At 40.3% G+C, this 25,652-nt stretch overlaps 1 protein-coding gene across 4 annotated transcripts in view; it reads left to right on the plus strand.

Annotated features, from left to right (window-relative positions):
- The window catches only part of EPB41L4A (erythrocyte membrane protein band 4.1 like 4A), a 134,050-nt gene that overhangs the window by 90,027 nt on the left and 18,371 nt on the right, over positions 1 to 25,652 (plus strand). For 2 of the 4 annotated variants that reach the window (XM_054185043.1, XM_054185046.1), the window contains 6 exons: positions 1,299 to 1,414; positions 9,369 to 9,450; positions 13,658 to 13,741; positions 16,237 to 16,350; positions 18,290 to 18,337; positions 22,367 to 22,444. In XM_054185043.1, coding sequence (XP_054041018.1) covers positions 1,299 to 1,414; positions 9,369 to 9,450; positions 13,658 to 13,741; positions 16,237 to 16,350; positions 18,290 to 18,337; positions 22,367 to 22,444 — 522 coding nt within the window. The remainder of the gene's footprint in view (positions 1 to 1,298; positions 1,415 to 9,368; positions 9,451 to 13,657; positions 13,742 to 16,236; positions 16,351 to 18,289; positions 18,338 to 22,366; positions 22,445 to 25,652) is intronic. The other 2 variants (XM_054185045.1, XM_054185047.1) reach the window with 2 other exon arrangements.

Below are 25,652 nucleotides of genomic sequence, written 5' to 3' on the forward strand. Positions count from 1 at the left end.
GTTATATTTTTAAGCGTTTTTTTTTTTTTTTTTTAAATCTTCTAGGCACTTCTCATTAAGTGGCAAACAGTTTTCAGGAAAGTAATTTCCTTGTCTTAAGATCAGATACTTTGGTTAATACACGGAGGTGTTAGTGTGAGTGGAAGGTCTTATCACCAGGTGTTTTGTTAAAACTGCTTCTGGAATTTGCAAGTCTGGCATGGCTGCCAAACTTAAAAGTAGAGTAGAAGTGTTTTCTGGAAAACTTGGGAGCAAAACCACCATTAAACTGAGTATCAAAAACCATCATTACTGTAACGTAATGTGAGAATTTGGGGTATTTTTGTCCTTTGCTTCTTTTACAAATTTTGAGAAGAAGATTCTGCAGTGCTGACTATTGGTGAAAATACAATCATCCTAGTAGAGTCTATTTGCTTAATTTAGATAATCTACATGCGTAATGCCTTTATAGTTGCTTGGCACTTGCTAGCGTGATACAGGTTTACTTAGAAATCATCGAACTGCAGATGTTTGAGCAACTGGGAGTTAACACTAACAATTGCTTCTCTTGTGTAGTAAGTTTCCAGAAGCAAATGGGGGGTTTGGGGGAGGAACATGAGGCCTGTTTTACATTTTTGTTATGAACGTGCTATTCTACTTAGTCACATGGAGAGGAATATTAAAATGAGCATAAAAGAATTTAAATTAAATAGCTTATTTACATTTTGCAGTGAAGAAGAGCCTTATTGTAAACAGGAATCAGGACTTCTACTCAATTTATTATCATTTGGGCCTGTGCTAGTGAGAGTACTTTATTACAGTTTGCTTTGCATGGGGTTTTCCATGCCCTTTAGGTTGTCATTCCACATGGCAGAGAAGTAGTCCCTTACTGACTAGAATTGAACAATGTTAACTATGTGTTTTCCTGAGATAAAAACTTACTGAAATAATTGAGGAACTAATCAAATTATTTAAGAAAGTCTTATGTTAGAATATTCGAGGTTACAAAAGGTCACACTATCTTAGCCTCGTCCTAATAAACCAGCATTTTGTTTTAGTCACTTAACTCTTCCTGAAAATTCCTGATGCAGAAGAGATTGGCACAATCTGTTAATGATTCTGTGAATATCTGATTCAAACAAAAAAAGGTCAGGATAGTGCTACTCTTCAGGAGAACCAGAGCTGGGATGAGAAGTGAACAGCTAACAAAATATGCTGCCCAAACACCATGCTTTTTTTTTCAGTCTAAAGGTCTTCTTTGGATTGTTTCTTTGATCATTTTTCCAAGTGTTTTCCCATGATTTTGTTGCCTTTTCAAGTGGAAGGACATCTTTGCAAATGACCAGAGACCCTTCTGTGCAGCTCCCGCGGCCTGACCAGTGCATTGAAAGAAGTCGCAGCAAGACTTACCCCAAAAGAACACAACAACAGACCGGTAAGTCCTTCTCTGCTGGGCCTGTAGAGAGATGTCTTCTTTGGTCTTTGGTTCATTTTGTTTCCCCGAAGCGACTCTGAACTGCTGGGGTGTTCTCAAGCATCTCCCAGAATTGATTCTCTTCTGCCTTGTCAGTATTTACACCTAACCTTAACTGGATCTAAAAACTCCAGCTTTGTGGTTAAAAGTAAAAGAGACGGTGTGGATCCAACATGATAAAACCCCATGTTTTTAGGTCTAATGTGAAGGATGAAAGGAAAGTTTGAAAACAGGCAGTGAGAACATGTTTTTTTTTCAGGAGTCCCGTCTCTCGCGAAAGAATTTTATACCCGTGCATCTTGTCGGGTACCTGTCTTGTACATCCTCTTCGTGGTTCAAGGGCAGTATCCCTTTATTTGGATATTAAGTGGAACAGAAGTTAGTGCCCTGCTCTCTGCAATTTTAACATGTTCGGATGTGTGAGATGGAAATTTGTTCTGCATGCTGAAGATGTTGGGGAAGCTGGAAGTTTTTACAGGTGTGAAAAGAAATATGTAAGATTAAGCCTGGATCACAGGAGTCATGCCCAGAATAATGGATGTTTCCTGAAATTTAGTAATAGCTTTTCTAATGTCAAGCTCCAGTTCTACACAGGATTACGCATGTGTGCTTAGCTTCATCTATGACAGCAGTCACATAGATTTCGGTTGAACTTGTACATGGAGTTACGTATGTATGTGTGTGTGTGTGTTAGCGGTTTGGGAGAAAACTCGTCTGGGCTTTAAAATGTAAGCAGGATTTCTCTTTATCATGGGTTAGAACAGCATTATAGACTTTTGAGAGTCCCTATTTTTGAAAAGAGAGCAGGTATATACATCTGGAAACCTCACATGTTTATTCTGGATGCTGTCTTTTCACTTAGAAACAAAGCTGGTGTGTTCTGCCTTTTAGCTGCAGTGGGTCTTGAAGCGTAGTGTAATTAAAAGTGGTGCCCTTGGACAATATAAGCAGTTTACAGCAGTTGTTTTTTTTTTTTTTTAAATTTAATTTTATTTAGTTAAGTGTAAGAAGAGAAGGATTGCTTTGCTTTCTGATTATGATATCGTTTTCTTGTGTCTGCAGCTGTCAGTGGGTGCCTAAGAGAACAAGAAGCTGTTCACTCTTGAACCTAGTGACTTAGGCTTTTGTTCAGCTGGGCTGTCCCATTCTTAGGGTGGTAGTTCAAGATGATCAGCGTTTCCCACCTCATTAGTCCCCAGTTCAGTTGGGCAGAAAATTGTTTGGCTATTCGGAGGTAACTTGTCAGCTGAAACTCAGCCCTGAGTTGAAATTAATGTTTGCCCTAACGCAGGCAGTGAAAGTCAATCTACATCGCTGTAAGGGTGTCTGTGTCGTACTTGTTGATTTTTGTTTTGGTCTTTTTGACTGGAATCGTGAGGAAAACTGAAACCTTCCCGTGGTCTGTTCTGCTAATGTAATGTGATGTGCAATTCTCTGGACAACGCATGTTTGCTGTTTGGTGGATTTAAATACTTTCATTTTCTTTAAAATAAAAAGGCTGCTTTTTCACCATCTTACTCATATATTATTTGTGTAATCTGTATCATCCATCTGGGTTGTTTTGCTTTTAATTCAGCTTAATTGATTACCCATGTGTTGCAAGCATGTCGTCATTTTCCACTGATGTAGGTGTATTACCTCAAGTGATTTTTAAATTAAATGAATTTTTTTTGTTTCCCACGGAAAATATGGGCTAAAGGAAGAGAACTATGTTATTCAAATTCCATCTTTCCCTATAAATGAGCATATTGTTTACTCTTTATTTTTTCATTTAGGTATTCACAATGATAAGCATCTAGTAGTCGTTCTCCATTTAAATGGACTTTCAGATGCAGAAAGCAGACTGCTTCTCCACGTGTCAGACACCATGTGACAGTCTGTTGCATGTCACCAGGATAAACCCACCCCTTTTCACCTAGACTGGTTCTTGGGTATAGCAAAGTCCACTTCACACAATAAATCAAGTCTGTTTGATAAATTTTAAGCATCATGTGTTTAAAAATACTAACCCAAAGTAGATTTTACTTTTACAGAATACTTTTTATCTCTGAATTGAGCCTGGTGGTGTAACAGTTTTATGAGTTACTTAAAACTTTCCCTGACTGAAATGTTTGACAGAATAATATGACGTTTATTCTTAAAATAAATATTCCTTTTACCTAATGAAATTATGCCAGTGCTTGTCATTGATGGCTAGTCCTTTGTTCTTGATTTGATGCTTCAGTATGGTGCTATAAGATTAAATATGCCATCTTCAACACTTTAAAGTGGGTGATTTTAGTTTGCATGTATTACGTATTTCTTGAGGTGTTTTCTGCCAAATGTCACTTAAATAAGGATCCAGCTGGACATGGCTTATAGTTTAGCTTTTTGGAGTGAAAATCAGAGTTCTGTTTGTTCTCCCAAAACCCAATAACAACTTACAAATAGTTCTTATGCAATAACTTCCTTCCACCTTCTCCGAGTTCAGCATCTTCCTTAAATTGCAAAGTTAAGTGCATGAAAAGCTTCCTTTCTGCAGCCAGTTCAGTTAGCCATTCTGGTTTTGTATGTTGTTTGTTTTTTTTTTTTTTTTTTTTTTTTAATCTATTGGTGCCAGTAACGGGACCAGCCACAGCAGTGGTTTGGAGGCAATTAGATGAACCAGTAGGTACAAATGCATGGCTGTAGCAAGTGCGGTCTGCATTGCCTCCACTGTAGAGGTGTGTGCGAAGTGCTGAAGCCTCTAACCTCTGGCATCTCATTAAACTGTTTTCCCTTATTTCTCCTTTTTGTATATATGTTCTGATGTTATAAGCAGTTACATAGTATGTGGTTTTTATATGTTTTTTTGTGTCACCTGAAGGTAGAGGTTATCTCTCTTCTGCAGAGCCAAGTGACTAATAATGTTTCTTTGTCTCACTGGTCCATTAAAGTATTCTAAAGTCATTAGGACTACACCTACTTGGTGAACTCTGGGTTAAGAGTTGGAGTAGGTGCCAAGACAACAATAGAAAATATTTACTTTTATGTTTCCAGTAAAAATATTCGTGCTTTAAGAGAAGGATTGGAGGAGGGGGTACTGTGAACAGAGAGAAACTAGCTTTCTTGTATAAAAGCCACTGCCATTGATTCCTGTGATAGACGGTGTGGACAGTTTGGCTTTAGCATGGCAGATTGTTTTCCTAGAATACAGATTACAGTGGTTTAAAATGCAGTAACCTCCCTTTTGTCGCTTGCTTAGTACGTTTCGTATCTCAGTTATTCTAGGGTTAGTGGGAAAATCAGACCAGGAAACTTCAATGGGTATGCAATCAATGTTTTAATATTAGTGCAATATTTTTTTTTGGTGTATGTTTAGGTTGGCATTCAAGTTGTTGTTCAGTTGGAGAAGTGTTTTTTTAATTTTGTTCTGTAAATTCTTATATGTGAGATACGCATAGCTCATTTCGTTTGCTTATTCTCCCCCTTTTCATTTCATCAGAGAGAGAGTTGCAGTTGCATTTTGTTCTGGTTGCGAATCACAAACTTAAACATGGAACAGGATCTCTCATTATCCTCTCTTACCCTCTTAGGGCAAGACTGATAATGTTCAGCTTTCACAACAGTGCATAGTGTGAAAGCCTTCATTATTCTTTTGGCTGAATGCTGCACGCGTAAAGGTCCTTGGGAGTGTCCTCTCTGGACAAATATTGATGTGACCAGACCTGTTGCTGAGTGTCTGAATTTACTCAGTGGTGGGAAACACATCGCTTAGGGTTTGTTGTTGTTTGGTGGCTGAGGGCTTGATTTGTCCTTGCCTTGCACGCTGGGTGGTTCTATCAACCAGTGCAAAGTGCTGCCATTCTGATTTAAAGGCCAGGTGGAGAGTTGGGAGTGGCTATTAAAATTACAGTACTGTCTGTTTTATAATAGTTGCTAAGCAATCACAGGCAGTCACAGTCCTTGCCCTGACAAACTTACGTATTACCACAGACGCCTGTCATTTCCCTGCTTCTTCAGCCTCCATCATGGCAGCTAGTTCAAAGTCACAAATCTTTTCCCAGAAAGTTGTGAGATTGGGTTTGAAAGTTAAATTTTAGAAAATGAATCTTGTGGTAATTTTATCTGTTTACTTATTTATTTGCTTTTAGATTTACACTTTAAAGTTTATTTTAAATTCCAGTTTTTGTAAAAGGATGGATGTGACTGCTTCTGCATTTCATGAATGTGGTGTGAGATGCGCAAACCCTTAAGGCTACAGGTTTGAAAACTAGTTCGGAAAATAAACATTATCACAGAGTAGGCTATGCTATTCGTTTTTGTAGACTCTTAGTAACACACAGTGCAAAGCATGGGCTCTTACTGCATGTTTTCCTTTTGATCACACTATCTTCTGCTCTCATTAATAGATTTAAATACAAACACTACTTCCAGATAATGTCAGTGACATGGCTTTAGTTGATAAGAAACAGGCCTAACAAGCTAATTAGCTTGCGAGGCTGCTGAGGTTTTGGACGTTTGAATTTTTAAAAATGTAATCATCTATTTAAATTGAATGCACGAATCAGCATCAAGATGGCTGTAAAAGGGAATCGAAGTGTGCGCATTCAACATATAAGAAAAGTTCAGTGCAGTGAATGATGACTAACTTATCTGACAAAAGGTAAACAACCAGCAAAACCTGTTAGAAGTGATATGTTCAAGATTTCTGGCTATCTAAGGTATTTTTGAGAGGCCATTTACCTTGGCATGCAAGAATCAGTGGTATAGACAAGTTATTGCAATGAGCTTAGTGTTTGGCCACATTTTCTGGAGTCTATTCTTTTATATTAGGGGTACTGTAGCATACTGAGGTGTATGTTGGTAGAACTTACTGTACTGTAGTTAGTGAAAGATACACAAGGTGGAACACACTTAAAGACAATTAATACAGTTTCTGTAAGCGTGGACAGAAAGCTCCTAATTAAGGTAGCTATTTGTACACAAGAATTACGCTGCAAGGGATATTTTTAAAAAAAAAAAAACAAAGCAAAGGTCCTTGTGGGCAGCAGTGGAGTCAAATGTAGTTAATAAGAGGTCTTGTCTCAGTTGAAACCTATTTTGTATTTCTGGGTGGATTCTGCATCTGTGTGATAGTCACTGCTATGTTGTCTTTTCTTTCGTTTTCCCTCAACTAAGTATTTGTTAAAATAGTAGAGTGGTAACCAGGGAACTCAATAGGATGAAGGAGCTGTGTCTTTTTTAAGGGTTTACTAGTACTGGCTGATGCAGAAGCTGAGGTGTCCCATGGAGGGTCTGCACGACCAGCCTTTGTGCAGGGCGCTGGAGGAGTTGCAAAGGCATCGTAGACTTTCTGCACTCAGGTGGGCTGACTCTGCATCGCACAACCCCCTATCTCCTGACACCCAGAGACGATGGGGTGTCAGCAGAATTCTAAGGCAGGCTATTGCCGAACATAGCAAAGGATCAGTTCTGGCTATTACTTTTGTAGCACTTACCCTTGTACTGAAAGTGCTTCCTTTGAAAAAGTTGTATCTTTGCTTATTTCAATACCTCTGTGAGCCACATTATTATAGTGGGTTGTTTTATCTTGTGTATTTGATGGCCTACGAAAGGCAAACTAAATGTTTCTGCATGCAAAAAAATATGGTCAGAAACCCTGAGATGTCCTTGACCTGCTCCATTTTCATTTCATTACCAGTACCTTTTCTAAAGGTGGGAAATTTCTGCTTCCTGTTTCTATGTGACGCCATCTTTATTTATGTGATATTTTTGACTGCAGACATCCGTCTCTTTTTAGAGGTTAGAGGAAGAATTTTTGTAGTATTTCTTTATGGCATTAATGAAGATCAGTGATTCTTTTTCTGATCATTTCCTCATTCACATTAATTCAAGAAAGTTTTTCATTGAGTAATTCTGTCTTCTTGCCAAACAGTTCATAGTGGCAGTGTAGCTATTGCTTCATTCTTGAAAACAGAAAATAACTGTATGGGCAGACATGCAGTGCTTCAGAGAGTCTGGAGAGTTGCTTGTCTCTTACTGTATAAAATAGAGGATTTGTTCAGAATTCCGAAACTTTGTTTTCCTTTCTGTCTGTGAATCTGTGCCCGTTCTGGATTTCCTTCTTCAGAATATTCTAAATTCCTCCTACTGCTTATGTTTGCATAAACAACAAAAAGGGTCTTGAAGGAGCAGATTCTGACAAGACGGGACCCAGGCTGCTCCCCTTCCCTGCCAGGCATTAGTCTGAAAAACTGAGCAGGGAAAGGAGTAAATTACATCATTAGAAGTGGTGAGGTCAAACATGGAAAGGGCTTGGCTGAGTTGCTAAAGGAAAGGTGACTATTTCCACTTGAGACCCTCTGTGCAGCGTATGAGGCACCTGCAGAAGAGTAGCAGTTATAACCTGTAGGAGAGGCAACTGGTGGCTGGACAGGATTTGGATACCTCAAGTGTTTGTGTTGAAGTAGAGGATAGTCCAGAGACTTTGTATGTAAAAGGGGTGGTATGGAAAGTTGATGGAGATTATGGAGAGGTTCTTTCTCTGAGATTATGAAGAAGGCTTATAATGCAAAATCACGCCACAGATTAATTTAAAATATTACGTTTTAGTTTTAGCCAAACAAAAAGGCTTTGATTTTGTACCAGTATATTAACAACACTCTGATGCTGTTGCTTGCATCCAGAAGACATAGTGTTTCCTTGTTAGCAGTCTTACAGGCTTCAGTCAATCTGTTTCATCATCTTCAATGAACATGCTCAGAATCCCGTCCAGAGCTGATGTAGATCATCAGTGGTGTTGCTTTGTTGTTCTATTTAACATCTGTTTCTGGGGGTGGTAAAAGTTTTGTAAGAAATGACTGAAACCGCCAGTTAGATGGAAAGAGAGTGTGTGAACTGGAGAAAAATTACAGATTAATATTAATAGCACAGCATGGAAACTAAAACTACAGCACTGGTAGGAACAAACCTGTCTTGATGATTAATATATTTAAATACCAAACTGAACAGAACAGTTCTTTCTTTTGTTCATGATACTGAGCTGTATACATCTGTAGAGCACAATCTTATCACACTACTTTGACGTTAACCCAGTGTGAAATATCCAGACTCCTGTGGCCTTCAGTGCTCCTAAATCATGAATACACAAATCTTTCTTTGAAGCATGTTTGTTATATGGGTGTCTCAAAAAGAGGGGAAACTGCATGTTCCTCCTGCTTCTTCAGGTTCCCTTCCATGGCTTAGCTGGGGACTTAATTGCCAACAGTGCAAAAAAGTGCAGGATGAAAATGGGAAGAGTATTGGGGACAAAATTGGAAACTAGGCAGATAACTTTCAAATATTGGCCAAAAGTTTATGACTCATTGAAAGTGATCTTTAGGTGTCTCTGTCAGAGTATTACCCTTTATTGTCTCTCTCTGTTTACATTATTAGTTTTCTGATCCATTGATTTAGAGTTATTATTTTCCTGGTCATAACTTGGGATATATTCGTGTTGTGTTGCACTATGTTGCTACATCAATTTTAAATGGTTTCTTAGTGCAAACATATTCATCTTGCTTTACCATCTAATCTAATAGTCTTTTAGAAGTCATAGTTACTACATTGGGGATTTCCAAGCTTTTTCACAGCCTGTATTCTCGTCACACCTTTCTTCTTGCTGGTGACTGAGCGGGGAATTCCCTTCTGGTGGCAATGGTGTAGTATCCCTTTGAGAACAACAGCTTCAAACTCCTCTGTTTCATGTGGTAGAGTAATGAATGCCCCCACGTTGAACTTTCTTGTGATGTGATATAACTAGAAATAAGGATGGGACACAGCGACACAGCAGTGTGATGTCTTGTGTATCATTTTATCTCTCATGCTGCACTGTGTTCAGTAGGTGATTATGCTGAATAGGTGTGGAAGCATATATGCTACAGGACTATTTTGTTTGTGGTTTCATTTTTTGTAGGATCTAAGAACATGAGCCAGATTACAACAAATGGGGAAAAGGAAGGAACTACCAAAATTATTGCACCTTCCCCTGTGAAAAGGTAAGTAGACCAGCAGTTCCTTCCCAGTTTTTAAGAGATTGTGCATTTTTTTGGATAGAGGAACACATTAAGTAATCACTAGCAACAGTTTATCCTGCCCTTAAGTGTAGGACCATCTGATCTTCTGCTGGCAAAGGTCAGAGTGTGTTGCTCAGTAATTCATTTTAACAAACCCTGATCTTCTGATGAACCTGGAACAGGGGCTCCACGTGACACAGAGCTTGGAAACCCATGAACTGGGGCAAATTACTGGGAAGACAAACATTCTCAGTTTTAAATAGAAAAAAACAGGTAATGACTCAAGGGGCAGTGATCAGGGTAGTCCTGTGGAGTCCTGTGTGTCACTCCTGGGAGCTGTGGGCTGGCCGGCAGGGCCTCAGGCCATGGCTTTTTTGCCTCTGCACAGGGCAAGCTCTGGTTGGGATGTGTGGGCAGGGAAGAGCTGGGCATGGCCTCTCTTCCCGCAGTGCTGTTAATCCTACAGTCCACTACCCATTACACCGGTAAATCCAGAACAAAGCTCATGAGTATTTCTGCCTGATCCTTAGGAGCAGTGAATTGCCAGGACTTCTCTGGACTTACGTGATCTGCTGCTTTTAATTATCAGTGCTGAAGTGCACGTCTCTTGTTATTAGATGTATTTGAGAGAAAGAGGTGAGCCTCAGTTTCAGAAAGGGATTTATATCCCCACCCTTAATTATAAATGGAATTTTGGGTACCTGAATCAAAAAAGAGTGGTCTGACAAAACAATGAGTCAAAAACTCAGCACCTAACTTTTTTTCTTAGTTGCCTGAATGTCTGTCTTGGCATGCCCAGTAACCTTGACAGGTTTTTTTTTGAGCTGAGCAACTCTGGTTTTGTCTCTCTGTTGAAGCTGTGGGCTTCATGTACTAGGTATCTGAACTGACCTCTGAAGAAGGGTCTAAAATATTTACTGCAAATATTTGGTGGATAGTGTTTCCTGTTGCCTAATAGTTGTACCAAAAACCAAGCGCTGAATTTAATTCCTTCCTCAGTTTGAGGGAAATTGAATCCCATATTCTAACCCTTAGAAAATAATACTGATCATGGGTATCTCTATTTGAAAGAAAGTTTATGATTTTGCCACTTGGTCATGCTGAAGCTAGCCCATTGAGTAGAAAACAATACAAAGTTATATAAATACCTGCAGGGAGAGTGCAAAGAGGATGGAGCCAGGCTCTTTACAGCGGTGCCCAGTGACAGGACCAGATGCAGGCTGAAACACAGGACATTCCCTCTGAACATCCAGAAACACTTTTTCCCTGTGAAGGTGACCAAGCACTGGCACAGGTTGACCAGGGAGGTGGTGGAGTCTCCATCCTTGGAGATAACTCAACAGCTGTCTGGCAATGGTCCTGGGCAACTGGCTGTAGGTGGCCCTGCTTGAGCAGGGGGCTTGGACCAGGTGACCTCCACCGGTCCCTTCCAGCCCCAACCATTCTGTCGTTCTGTGATTTGTTAGGAGAGCGAAAGGTAAAAAGCAAAGGTGTACCCTTGTTCTGTAGGGCAGAGATGATCGTATTGGGAAGAGTTAAGAGCCCTTCACTACAGGTTGTGCTCCTAATGCTGTGTATAAATTTTTAGCAGTGAACTGTTAAAAAGAAATGGATAGGCAGGTTGTAGAGCAAGAGCCAAAATAGAGGGCTCTCAACATGGCAACTTCCAGGTTTCTGAGTTTAGTTTCTTACCTTGACAGTTTAAAAGCAATTCAGAGTCAGATTCTCACTGAGTCACAGTTTTAAACAGCGTTAGTCACTTCAGCAAAAAAGTGATGGAAGTTGTTTTTGTTGCATGCTTTCTATTTAGAAATTGATTTGTTTTTCTCTGTGTCTCTCTCTGCACATGTAAAACACCTTTCAGGTCTGCTAGTCTCAGTATGCACGACAGGCGGCACACATACTTTGTGAAGTGTTTATAGTTTGGTAGTTTACTCCATCCTATGTAATTTTCACATTAATTGTCAATCATGCTTGCGAAGCATCTTTAAGCAGCTCTTACAAGCTGAGTTTTCGTAGTTTAACATCTCATTCACTGTGAGATACCTAGTTGGTGACTTCTGCGTAAGTGGTATAAATTCAAGGTAAACCATAAAACCCCCAACAACAGTAATCTCACGTGGAATTCAGATCCTAACCTTTTCAAATACTTTGAATGAACTCAGTCCCTTTTGCAACTGCATTCCTGGAGATAGTGCTAATACCTGAAGAGCTGACATGCTCTAGCTCTCTAGCTGTAAACTGTCTGCTCGGAATGAATAACGACTTAGGAATCTAATGCAGTGGATTCCCCTCCCAGGATCATTTCTCTGCCTGCTTCTATTTTTTTTTTTTTTTTTTTTTAAGATTTGAGAACTCTATTTAAATTTCTTTAAGTCCAACTTGAACGTAAGTATTGTTCAGTAGTTTATACTGTGCAAAACTGGTTGCTTTTAGCAATACAGAACTGAAACATATATTTACCGGAGTTACTTGCGTAGTCTCTACTAAGTACATGTTTTTAAGCCTGGGAATAGATTGTATGCACATATGAGTCAATAGTTAATGGGTGCAGTATTAAGAAAATGATTTACCTGATAAAGTGTAATTTAATTTCTTTTCCTGCTGACCTACTGTAGCTTTGCATTTTGTGCACTATGCGAGAATTAAATGATTAACTCAGTGACCTGTAGTACCCAAAGGCTGAGGTTAAAAGTGGATTAGTGAGTTAAGTAGCCACAATTCCTTCATAAAGCCGAGTCTGTCACCTCCTACTCTGGGCAAAGAACTCTGGCTTAGGTCCTCCTCTGAAAGCATCTGTAAAGCTTTTTTTTTCTTTTTGTTTTTTTCCTGCTTAAGTTGCACTTTGAGAAGATACGTTGTATTAATGCTTATAGTGGGTTTCCGTCAGTAACACTTCCTCAAGAGCTTAGTGGAAATCGATATGACTATCTAGTTCTGTATCAGGTGAACTGCTTGTTCATGTAGAGAGCGAGCTCTGGAGATGGTGATGCAGGAGAAGCATGACTAACCTTTGCCAAGAAGATGGGTGCAAAAAATTGTGCTTCAGCTGGAAGCCACCATCCAGCACTTGGAGTGGCAGTGAGCAGGCTATCCAGGAGCATTAATGGGTTGGAGGTTATAAAACTTGACACTGTAAGAATGGAACTAACAAAGGAAGAATTGGAGCATCCTGTTTTTCTCCCCATCTCCCATAGGTACGATGGGAGACTGGTTAGAAGCACTAATATATCTCTTGAGCCAAGTGACTATCTTGACTGTGCTGGTACTTTACCTTGCAGCAGTCAGGGAAGACAGCTCTGTCATGTTGTCAGATCTACGCTCAGTGTGTAGCAAAAGGAAAACATTAGGAGTTACTGGGGAAGGAATAGAAGAATATGCTACTCTGTGAAGTATGTGAAGATCAGAAGTATGTGGTGACTCCTGTATTGGGAGAGATTAAATAGTCTGTGATTCTTTCACTTGGAGAAGAGATGAGACAGTTGTTAAAAATGTATTAAAAAAATAATTACGGGGTGGAGTTTGTGATTAGGGAATCATTCACAGGGCCTTTTTTCTTTCTATAAGCACAGAACTAGTGAGGAACACAGGATGGAAGTTTTGAACTGGATGGAAGTTTTGAAGCAAAATGAAATAATTGTTTGTGCCGTAGTTAAATACAGGAGCATATGCTACCAAGCACTATTTTTGCCAAAAATTAAAAAATATTCAAGAGGTAAATCCATGTAAGCAAATCCATGGAAGAAAGTTCCATCAGCAGCTATGTAAAATAAAAAGCAGATAAAGCCTCTAGTTCAATAATCTGTTAACTGCATATTGTGGAAGACTGTGACCATATTGTGTATTTGCCCTGTTGTTAGACATTTTGCCTAAGCATCTGTTCCTGTTTATTGTAAGACAAGATTGACCTTTTTTCTGACTCAGTGCAGCCATAACTATGAACTTGTGGAGCTGATTTTTCAGGTTGTTTTTTTTTTGTTTTTCCCCTTCCAGTTTCTCTTTCTAGGAGAGATTCTTCAACATAGCAACTGTTGCCCTCTTTCACACAGCAGGCAAATAGCTATATGCCAGGATAGGTCTCTGTAATGACTGTATGCCTTTAAGATTATTTTTTAAGAGATCAGGGCGAGAGAATACGTGATCTGTACACTATGGGTTTAAAAAAAAATATATCTGTACTTTTATTTAGCTTTAAAAAGATGAAAAATGAAAACAGTCCAGAAACCCAAAGAAGTAAAACAAGCGCACCGTGGGAGGAAAATGGCCCACCGAGGTAAGGCAAGGCATGATGTCTTAGGTATTGTGCAATGGTAAATATCATGCCATGGCAGCAGATTGAAGGATATTGGTATAGTATATTAATGCATTAACAGGGTCACAAAAAATCTGTGTTGCATATAAAAAGACAGGTCCTGTCATGGATAAATAATCAGTCAAAATTTAGGAAGGCAGGTGTAGGAGGAGGTGGTCAGTGGATGAGAGTCACCAGTGGCTTTCCACAGAGATCTGTTCACAGACCTCTGCTTTTGAGTATATTTGTCAAAGGCCTGGAAAAGGTGTGATATAAGGTTTGGTGGTGGCACAGAATTGTTCAGGATAGTGAGAGTGAAAATTGTCTGTGCAGAGTGGCAAAGACCCCTAAAGTACGAATGACGAGTCACTCGACAGTGGATGACGTTGAGTCAGTAAGTGTACAGAGAGGCACGTGGGGGCAAAAAAATAACCCTAGATCTCTGAGTAAAATGAGGTACTGTGGAATTATGATGGATAACTACAGTAAAACATCAGCAATGTGGCATTCAGAAAAACAATTAGCATTTATTAGGAAAGCGAGAGAACAGCATTATGCCATTACATAAATTTGTGGATCGCATATTTGCTCCATGAATTGTGAGTGCTGTTCTGATGTCCTTATCTCAGGAAAAGGAAAAGGCTTTGAGAGGGGCAGCAAGGGTAATCAAAGGTGTGAATGGCTGTACAGGAAATCTGTACAAGGAGCAACGGAATAGGCCAGGCAGGACACTTTCTTCAGTCTGGGAAAGAGATCATTTCAGGCTATGCGGTCTAGAAAATCATGAGTAGCACAGAGAAAGAAGAAAGAGATCAGTATTGTATTTTTCCAGCGTAAGGACTTGGGATCTTCAGAGGACGCTATTGCAGGTGGTTTAAAAGCATTGAGAAAGACAGTGAGTAGTGACTTGACATGAGTAGGAGAGCTGTGGTCCTTTACAAGGGGTGCTGGAAATTAGTGGATTCCTGGGAGAAGCTGGATGAGTTATGGAAGAGAAATCCCCAAGGGCATCTGAAGACAGAGGTACAGCAGCTGGCTCAGTAAGCTACCTGGAAAATAGTGGCGGACTGAGAGAGCACTGGGAGGCTGTCATACGTATTCAACTTCTTGCTTCCTGGAGGTGGTTGCTTATGGCCGCTGTTGGAAACAGGCCTCTGAACCAGACGGCACACTAAGTGTAATCCAGAATCATCTCCAGTTATGAGATGATTCAGATCTATACATGGTGTGTCTTTTGGGGCACCATGTTGTTTTACCCTGTGTGCTCCTTCTGTAAACATCAAGAGTTTTCAGAGTAAGGACATGGCAGTGTGCAAATATTCTCTTGCTAGGATAGATCTTTATTTGTGATTTTTAAAAAAGAAGTGGTGTCAGCTTGTCACATTATGCCTCCGGTGTTAAAATAGCTCTCAGGGTAACAGGAAGTCTGATCCCCCAGGAGCCAAAGAATGGTATTCTAAAGGACTATGCAATTTTAGACAGAGAAGCAGACTGTATGCTGCACAGAGGCTTTTTCACAGCTTCTAATAATGATTCTCATTGAGATGAACCGTGGCAATTTTTCAGCTATGCCAACCAGTGCTGTAATCAGCAATCTGCAGAAGCACATGAAGAAGAATGTATTCAATTTGAAGGCCAGAGGGTTTTAGGAAAGCAGAAAGAAATATCTTAACTGGAATTTGTTGAGAATATCATATTTACCACATAGTTGTTGTGAAAAGGGCTAAGTAATGTTAGATAAAGGTGTGTGGTTGAGTTTAGCATCCTTCCTCCAGAAGGTTTCGGAACATCAGTAGACCACCTTGGAGTGGTAGGTACTCCATCGCAGGCTCTGTTGGAAGAGGTCCTTACACTGTAGGAAGGTATCACAGGATAATCCATACTAGCATTTGATAGTCTACGTCTAATTTGGTAACAATGCAACCCAGTGGGTCCCACCCAGGCTTAAGAACATAACCTAACGCTTGAAACACCTCCACACCATTGGCAGAGGTTTGTGTGGGTGAACAGTAGAGAGCTGGAGCTAAAATTGTTTCACGGTCTTGAGCGTTAGCTCTGTGATGAAGACATATGTTGTGACAGGAGCGCTGTTTCCATACTTATATCCATGGAAAACATAAAAAATAGATGTGCATTTGAATGTCTGGCTCTAGGTTGGATAACTCATACTAAAGCACAGAAAATGTGTAATGCTAAAAGAATATGTATATACTTGGTTCTACATTTTGTAAGCTTAGAGCTGTTGGCTTGGCAATGAACAGGTCTCTCTCCTACATTTTCAAGGTTCAGTGTAAACTATTTGTTGCTGCAAAGCAGTACCATCTGTATTTACACAGCCCACACACACATACATGTATAGTTGAATATGTGTATACGTGTGTGAGCCTTCTCGTTTTTGTAGGCTGGATCTCAGTTTTCTGGCCTAACTCTCCTGGAAGTTTTAAAGCCAACTGTTTGCTCTTCCTTTTTAACCCTAGCGGGCTGTATAATTCTCCCAGTGACCGCAATAAATCACCAAAGTTTCCTTACTCTCGGCGACGGAACCCATCAGGTGGCAGTGAGAATGAGTCTGGACAGCCAGTCCGGAGGAGGTAAGAGCCCTGGGGTTAATTACTGTTAGCTTCTCACAGTAAAAAGCTTGAGGTCCTGCATGTTCTGTGTTCAGTAAAGGCTCTTGGAGGTACAGCTGGGTCCTGGGAAAAGGGCTACTCTAGGGGCCAGTTGTTAGTCCAAAGAAAAACACCTGAGCAAGAATACCAGATCTGCTTTTGGAAAGGAAGCTTCGGTCAGGCTTTTTGCTTGTTCCGAGTACTAGGAAAACAATGTTAAAAATATGAGAAAATGTTAAATATATCAGAAATTGCATTAGTGGCATGTACAAGATCCTTTCATTTGCTGCAACTGTTTTTCCCTTGTGAAGGAAAAGACTGATGGATGTTGTTTGCTTGACAATGAGCTTCTAATACAGAGCAGTATTTTGTTTTAAGAACATTGCTTTGCTTTAAGTGCAACAAAGATTAAACAAATGAGCCATAAAGCTGTCTTCAACAGTCCCATGTGTGAGTTACTTTACATTAGAGAGGATGCCAGCAAAAATACAATTATGAGATACTTAATGTGTTTCTAAGGGGTACGTGTTGAATTGAGTGACTTAGAGAAGTAAAATTAAATGGATGGAGATTCTGTGCTGAGTATCCTCGAGTATGTCTAAAATGCGAATTACAGGACAGTTGTGAAGTGATACAGTTTTGAGAGACTACATGTTACCTGGGATGATTTGTCCTGCTGAGAAGCTGCTTTCATCGCGGACGTACCCCGGTGCTGTGATCTACTGCGAAGCATAGACAAGCATAGCTACCATGCCATATTTATCACAGTCTTCTAGGACTACCTTACAAGCCAGCACTTGGAGTTACTTCTCTTTCTGACACCTCTGAAGTGATTACCTGTTTGGCTTTCAAAGCTAGGGTTTGCAAAAGAATCTCTGAAGAGGCAGCTGTATCTCTGAGGAAATGTGGTTAGGTGCAGAGCTTTTATGTCTGTCAGGTTTCTGAGCTGCTCCAGACCTTTTTATCTGCTATTAGCTGTCTGGAACAGGAGTGAAGAAACTCACCCATGGTGTATGCTTAGTGACCTCATGCCTGAGTTAAAGTAAATGAGTGTAGCTCTCTCTAAGTCAATACATTTATCTTGATTTACTTTGTTGGATAGAGCCCTTGTAAGTGTTAATAGCAATGTGTTTCCTGAACGGGTTTTCTGATTCATTGCTAGCTTAGTTGTCAGAAGCACTTGTTGGGCTCTGTAAAAACAAAGGATTAGAGATGTGCAATGCAAAGTTGTCTTGTACCAAGAAAAGAACCACGTTTGCGCACTATGTGGTAAGAAATTTTCTGAGATGCGAAGTGTTTGTCATCTGGGATTTGCATTTGGCTGATCTACTCGGTGGACAGGTGGTCATACCAATAGCAAGTTTTCTCTTGGGCCACCACACCAACAAAATGTTTTTAAAAGTCTTATCTCATATGTGAGAATGTCAAGACTGACAATAGTAGGTAGATTCTAACCTAATTATGTCTTCCTGAATCTTGGTTTTGTTCATGCACCTTCCTTTTTCAACTGTTTAATAACAATAGCAGTATTGTTTATGTACTCTTTACTGGAATTAAGAGGAAAACATCAGGCTTTGCTGTGCTGGAAACAGTAGGAAACTCTAAAAGCCTGCATACCATGCCTAACCTTGCAAGTCAGGGGTTTGCAATGACAACTTGAATGGGCTCGTGCCTTCGCAACTTATTGTAGAGGTGTCCTGAAAAGTTTAAAACAAGCACGTGCCCTTTTTTCTCTGCCTTAAATCATACCGAAAAAAAATACCTTTGTAAAGGTTTTGGGGTTGGGTTTTTTTTAATGTTTTTTTGGTTGTTTGTTTGTTTGTTTTTTTTTGTTTTGTTTTGTTTTTTTAATATGGGAGTTTTTGTGTATTTGTGTTAAGTGACCCCATGGTATTTCATTAAAACTTCCTTACTGTCACAGGAAAAATCAAAACAGTGGAGAAGATTCAGATTTAAAGCAAAGGAGAAGGTAAATATGTAATTACAGCAGCCATGAAATTATAGCGAAGGTACTAATCGTATTTTAGTTCCATGCATCCTCTCCCTTCCTTCCTTCTCCCCCATGTTCCTAAACGTTTAAAAGGCTTGTTGTGTTTCTTTTCCTTTCTTATTTTTGCTAAAACCCTCTGTAGCATAACCTCGTCACAGCACAGGTTCCTACAAGCTGCCTTGCACATTGTCACTACACCGTGCTAGAAGCAGTTTGTGGAAGCTGACTAAAGGCTTGTCTGCAACTTGAAAGTCAATTCCAGAAGTTTTAGCTTTTGGATTTTGCGTCTGCAGATTTTGGTTTGAGTTCTCCAGCCTTCCAGTCCACTTTTAGTTAATCTGTTTTGAAACCAAGTGTATAATCATTTGAGATAAGTTGTCCTGCAAAAGGTAAGTGCAGAGAAATATGCAACTTCTTAAGGTCTTCTCACCGTCTTGCACTTTCTTGCTGAAATTTTTCTTAAGCTTCTTTTTTTTTTTTTTTTTTTTTTCCCCTGGGCAGTCTTGACTAGTTGCCACATTTCCAAATAAAATGCTGGTGTGAATTTGGGTGTGCCCTTCAACAACTTCAGCTTTCAGCAGATTTTTGCATCTGGAATTCTCTAGTGCCACATCTGCCTGCCACGACTCTGTGCTGTGCTTCTCCTCGCTCGTGTCCTCCTGCCCTGGCTGCTGGAAGAAGGAGACAGTGCAGCACATTTCGATGTCAGAGTCTCCTGAAGCTCGCGAAGGAGAGGAGGCACTCCCAGGATCTGATTCACTGCTGCAGCACAGGAAAGGAGCTCTGGCAGAGATACAAACATCTCGGGGACAATTGCAGGAAGTCAGGGAAAGTGCTCATGTACTTTGCACCTATTACAAAAGAACAGATTATTTTTTTGAAGGATGTTATCATTACAAGCTGCCAGTGATAGTCCTACGGTAGATTTGCAGCGCATAAAACTCAGAGGATTTAGTTAGGCATCTCAGTGCTCAGGAGGGACTTCTTCCTGAAGGTTGTGCCTGCTGTATTACATTACAAATGTACAGGTTTCTTATTGTATATCGGAACAGACCTTCTCCACCGGAGAAGAGTTGGCTCCTCTCCTCTCCTTTTAATCAGTAAAGGACTGCACCAAAATATGAGCCTTTTCTGTCAACTGTTTCTCTGAAATACCAAGTCCTGCAACCCATGCCCCCCCAGACCCCCTCCTGGACTGTATTTGTTCTGTGTCTCCTGCCAAACTGACTATGCCTTCTTTCTTGCTCCTTATGTCAGACCATATAGATATGCAAAATATCAAATATATTGCATGACAAGAAAACATGAGCAGAAAGGATGAAAGGTGCTTTGCAATTGTCAGACATCAGGATGATCCCACGTGTTCTTGCACCTGACTTAGGAAACCAGCTTTTTTTTCCATTTTTTGGTATTTTATTCAGTTCAGTAAAAGCTGATGTTTAATATTCAGTGAAAGATAATATTCTGACAGCCAGCATGAGCAGCTGCCACTCAAGCTGACAGCTCAGCAGCCCTTCTGTCCCCCCGCAAATGCCTTCCTGACAGGGAACACAAGGTAATTTGATGTACAGTATCCAAAAGGTGGATCAGATTTCCATTCCTGAAAAGCAAAGCTAGAGAAAGGCTTATCTTAAATTTGAGCAAATAGGATGTTTTATCTTGCACTTCCCCTGCCACGGTGTGATTTTTTGCTGCCTTGTTAACTTATGGGATAAATTGCTTAGGTCAGAATGATGAGAAATGCAAAAGAACAGAATTGCTCCATGACCTGTAAGTCTGAGTGTTCTTTGGATGACCTAGTAATGTTTAGATTCAAGATTAGTGGAATATTTATTAAACATCTGATAAGATTTGGGGGGGGGGGGCGGGGTGGAGGGGGGAGAAGTATGCTTTTGGTAAGGCTGCTACAGTTCTAGGGCATTTATTGCTCTGAACGTGCATGAGCCACACATGCTTGGACACCATCCTTGAGTCTCTCTTCTTCCTTTGGGGTTACTTTTTTCTGTAGTAATATGCATCTTTCTTATCCCCACTTTCAGCTTCACACAGAAATGTGTATTTTTACCTGGCAAGTTGGCTATCCTGAGCCTCTCAATGGCTTTAAATTGCGAGCCTTGAAATTTGGGGATGGGGAGAGGTTTCAGCTTCTCCTCTGGGGGAATTTCACTTTTCCAAGTCTGTTCCCTGCAGAAGTGATTTTCCCAGGCTTTGGCTGACTTGTTATTTTGAAACATTTCTGTTTGAATGGGAGCTATTTGAGTTATTGATTTCCTAGTTTGGTAGAGGGGGGAGACCAGACTCTGAGGCATTTAATGACACAGCAATTTGACAAAACCAGATGTAATTCACTGGGATTAGGGAGACATTCATGAGACCATCAGCTATGTCAGAAGGACATCTGCATCTGTTAACAGTGTCGTGCTTTCTGAGCCGGAGAGCAGTATGGTGTGTCCCTGGCCAGATATGACACACAGGGGAGGTCCATGCTGCAGCTATTCTGTTCCCTAGGAAGTCTCTTTTCTTCTCTCATCCTGTTTGGGCTCTTCTCCCTAAACTGTTAAAACGTGCTGTGAGCAGGTGCTTGTCAGTAGCCTCCAACCTTGTCATGAAATGCTTCCCCTTACCTGTTGCTTATGCCTAATAAACTACCTTCAGTCCTCAACTTGTTTGAGGTATAGTGTAACAAATCTGTTCTCTGAGGAAAGTGGCTTGTTGAAGAGCAAATGAAAAGCCAGGAGGCACAGGAAAGGGTGTATGTCTGCCAGCAGCATCAGGAGTATCTCCTGTTTCATGCCCAGAGACCTCAGAAGAAAATTTCTGTTTTCCATTGCAGGAAAACCATTCTAACTCTGGATATCCTAAGTCCTTCTAGGCCAGATCATGTTAATACTGGTAAACTTTCCCCATTAATCAGTTGGGCTGTCAAAGCCACAGAGAAACATGTCTTTCCTTTCAGGCGTTCAGAGACCATCATTACACTAAAGAATGGTCCAAACCAAGTTTTGATGAGAGTGCTGTTTTTTAGGACCTAGCCCAGCTATATATACAGTAAGTGAGCCCTGGTTTCTTGGACAGGACCAGAGCCCTGAAAGCTGGTCTGTCTGCTCCAAGATGTTCGTCCGTGGCAATCAAGGATTTAAGTGTCTCAGGTAGTAGTGGTCAAGCACTTCTCTGTACTGGGTGGTTGCTGTATGGCCATCTTCTTCTTGAAGTTCAGCATCAGCATGTTCCACCAGTCTTTTTCAGAGCCCTAAATGTCACTTTACCACTTGAAGCTTTGCAATCAGAGGACATACTAAAGTAATTGCTTTATTATTTCCCCCCACCCCCACATGATGTACCATTTTTGTAGCTGTGCATCAGATCATCCCAAAACTGTGTTGATACATACACCTGCCAGTCTGTGCCCTTCAGCCTTTCTGTATTTATAAACATCAGCAGAATCACAGTGTTAGTGGTGTTTATTCCTTACTGCCTGACACCTGAAAAATGGTATGAACTTTAGAAACCATACGGAAGTTGGGGCGAATAGAAAAAGACAGATCCGGTGAGCATTTTGTTTTGCCAGCAAAACCAGAATTACTTTGATGTTTCTGGTGGGTGTTCCACAATATGCAGTGAGAAAAGCGCCAGAATGCGTACGGTTCAAAGACAAAACATTTCACACCTCAAAGAAACACTTCATGGTTGCAGATACACAAAGAATGCTGAGAGATAAAATAAACCAAACAAACAAACAAAAATGCAATGCAATGATTCAGAAGGAAAATAGCACTCACCTGACACGGCACTTTGGGTGCACTGCCTTCGAAGCCGTTATTCCCAATCAGTTAATGAGAAACAGATAATACGACTTTCAGGTGTAGACAAGCCCTCTAGAGTCTTTTAATTCTCATTTTCCTAGTAATGTCTTTGCAGTGTTTTTCATGGCTTGTTTGGAACTCCAGTACTACTTAGAAGATGTTAGTAGATAAATTCGTCTTAAGATGTTGTTTTTCTCGTCTCCAGATCACGGTCTCGCTGTAACACCAGCAGTGGCAGTGAATCAGAAAATTCCAACAGAGAGCATCGGAAGAAGAGAAACAGGTGAACATTATATATTTCGGATGTAGAGACATGAAACACAAACAAGTGGAGAATGGACTTTTCTGAGGTAGACCTAATAAGAAGGAATCTATATATATGTATACAGTCCTCCTGAGCCAGCTTAAGGTCCTTTTTTCCGTAAGAAGAGAGGTAGCTGCCAAAATAAATGTACATTATAGGTGGATGCTACGAATGCATACCCTCCTGCTGCTTGGGAAGAGCTCATTAGTGAGCTACAAAATCAGCTATGGGGCACATTTACAAAAGACTTGCAATATTAATGCTAATAAAGTGGATAATGGTGATGACAAGATATTCACATCATATACTTCAATACCTCAAAAGTTTCAAGTGAGGAATTTTATGAGATAATAAGCTTTTGAGGAGAATACTCAAAAGATATTTTAATGGATCTGAACCTCAGTGTTGTTTTTACATGCATGCATTTAATTGTATAAATATTTTTATTTTCTAAATTGTGAAGTGTGGGCCTAAACCCAAAATGTGTACAGTGTCAGCTTTTAATAGGACAACAGCAGTTTCTATTGCATGATGCTAGCAAGTTTTGGTTTTTTACATTCTATTTTTCTTGTTGCTGATAAGAAAAAGTGAGCATAACAACTGATTTGTTGTAGCAGAAAATTCCATTAAAACTGCGACTTTTATGTTGCATTTGAGATAACAGCATTTGAGAGTTATTTATGAAAATATATTTTTAAGAAGTACATAGAATTTCTTCATATTCATAAATAGAGCATAAGAGTACTGTCACTGGACAAAAGAGTTGTTTGAGGTGAATTTTCTAAGAAGCTGTATGCACAAGCTGCCAGTGATAAATGATTTTCAGATATTTTGAATCTATTAGAAATTATTATTTGTTGGATAATGCTGCAGAGGTATGCTGTGTAACAGTATTTTAAGCATGATTTGCAACAGTTAGAGAGATGCTAAAAAATCATTGTGACATTCAAGTGGGCTAGTATAAAGCATAATTGAGCCATGAGATTTCCTTGGAGTTTGCTTGAACCAGAGCACAGTCTTGTGAGATCCTCGGCTAACAATAACCTAGTGTGCATGGAAGATTTTTTTTCCAGGTGAGCTCTGAAGTTTGAATGAAATGCTGAGTATAGTTTCAGTGATCAGTAGGTAAATGGTATTTGGTGTCCCTTTTCCTTAGAGCACTCTTGCCAGGCTTTTTCTCCTGTGAAACTTCTTGTTCAGGGAGCTCCGCGAGCAAGTGAAGGAAATTAGAAACTGACCAGAGGAATGTTTTTAAGAGCTTCTTGCAATATAAAGATTGGATTGCACGAAGGATTAAGTACTGCATATCATTTTCTGAAGAATAAAAGGGCCTTTACCCTACCCTTCCTCACCTCATTGAAAAGTGCTTAAAATTAAAGAGAAAAAACCTCAATGTGTGGATTGTTTCTACGTTTTTCACATTTTCAGAAATGTATGATACATCAGAAATATTAATGTTGCAGCATCTCTTACTCTTAGGTGGTCACTTGAAATCAGACCAGATCAAAAGTCATTATCCATGTTAAAGTAAACACAGCACTAAATGAGCTGTAGCTCTGAGACTTGTTCCTTGTCATCAGGTGCAGGAAAACCAACAGTTGTAATGAATTTCTGCATTTTGTCAGCAGCTAGAGCAGGAATATAATAAGCTGAAAGGGCACAGGCACTGAATAGCTTTCCTGATAGCAGAGGTGAGCCAGCCCTAACAGGGTTAATTGGGACAATATAGTGAGGCTTGCAACTGCTGTTACTCAAGCTTTACCTGTTGCATAGATTAATACTAATATATTTCCTAGTATGACAGTCAGATCCCTGGCACAAGCAGACACAAAGTTGTATTGTTTTATTGGAATAAAATCACTGAATACTCACATTACCTGAAAGAATCTGCTTCTGATCATAGAACAGTAGAATAACTTGTTCATGTAAGAAGAGATCACTGTGAACGATTTATCAGAGGAAAACAAATTATCAAAGAAAACCAGAAATGCAGGTGAGAACTTCTGAAGATAAAACACTGAAAAAAGGGTAGGGAGAAAGTCTTTACTTGATCTCAGTTAGTCTTTGAGGTTTCACTCCATCATGTGAACGTCTAATCCACATGTTCATAGAAACTGAGGAAGAACCAATGATGAGCATATTTCAGTCATAGAAGAAATGTATTTGCTTAAGCAGGGCCACATAGAGCCAGTTGCCCAGGACCATTCACAGCCACCTTTTGAGTATCTCCAAGCGTGGAGACTCTAGCAACCTCCCTGGGCAACCTCTGCCAGTGCTGAGTCACCCTCACAGTGAAAACGTGTTTCCTGATGTTCAGGAGGAACCTCCTGTGTTTCACTGTGTGCCCATTGCCTGTGGTCCTGTCACTGGGCACCACTGAAAAGAGCCTGGCTCTGTCCTCTGTGCACCCTCCCTGCAGGTATTTATATACATTGATGAGATCCCTCTGAGCCTTCTCTTCTCCAGTCTGAACAGTCCTAGCTCTCTCAGTCTTTTCTCCTAGGAGAGATGCTCCAGTCCCTTCATCATTTTGGCGACCTTTTGCTGAACTCCCTCCATTATGTCCATGTCTCTCTTGTATTGGGGAGCCCAGCACTGGATGCAGTTCTCCAGGTGTAGCCTCACCAGTGCTGAGTAGAGGGGAAGGATCATATCCCCTGACCTGCTGGCAATACTTTGCCTAATGCAGCCCAGGACACCATTGGCCTTCTTTGCAGCATGGGTATGTTGCTGGCTCACGTTCAAGCTGGTGTCCACTGCGATGCCCAGGTGCATTTCAGCCAGTTTTCAATGCACCTCACTGTTTGCTTATCCAGTCCATACTTCAACAGCTTTTCTATAAGGATCTTGTGGGAAACAGCATTGAAAGCCTTCCTGAAGTCCAGGTAGACAATATGCACTGATCTCCCTTCCTCTACCAGGCCAGTCATTCATTGTAGATGTTTCTCAAGTTGATAAAGTGTGACTTCCCCTTGGTGAATCTGTGCTGACTACTCTTGGTTGCTTTCTTTTCCTTCATGTGCCTGGAAATGATTTCCAGGATTAGCAGCTCTGTCACCTTTCTGGAGATCAAGGTGAGGCTGACCAGCCTGTAATTAATTCCCCAGGTGCTCCCTCTTGCCCTTCTTGAAAATGAGTGATATTTGCTTTCCTCCAGTCTTTGGGCAATTCTGACAATTGACATGAT

The sequence above is a fragment of the Rissa tridactyla genome, chromosome Z (genome assembly GCF_028500815.1).
Source record: "Rissa tridactyla isolate bRisTri1 chromosome Z, bRisTri1.patW.cur.20221130, whole genome shotgun sequence".
Lineage (NCBI taxonomy): Eukaryota > Metazoa > Chordata > Aves > Charadriiformes > Laridae > Rissa > Rissa tridactyla.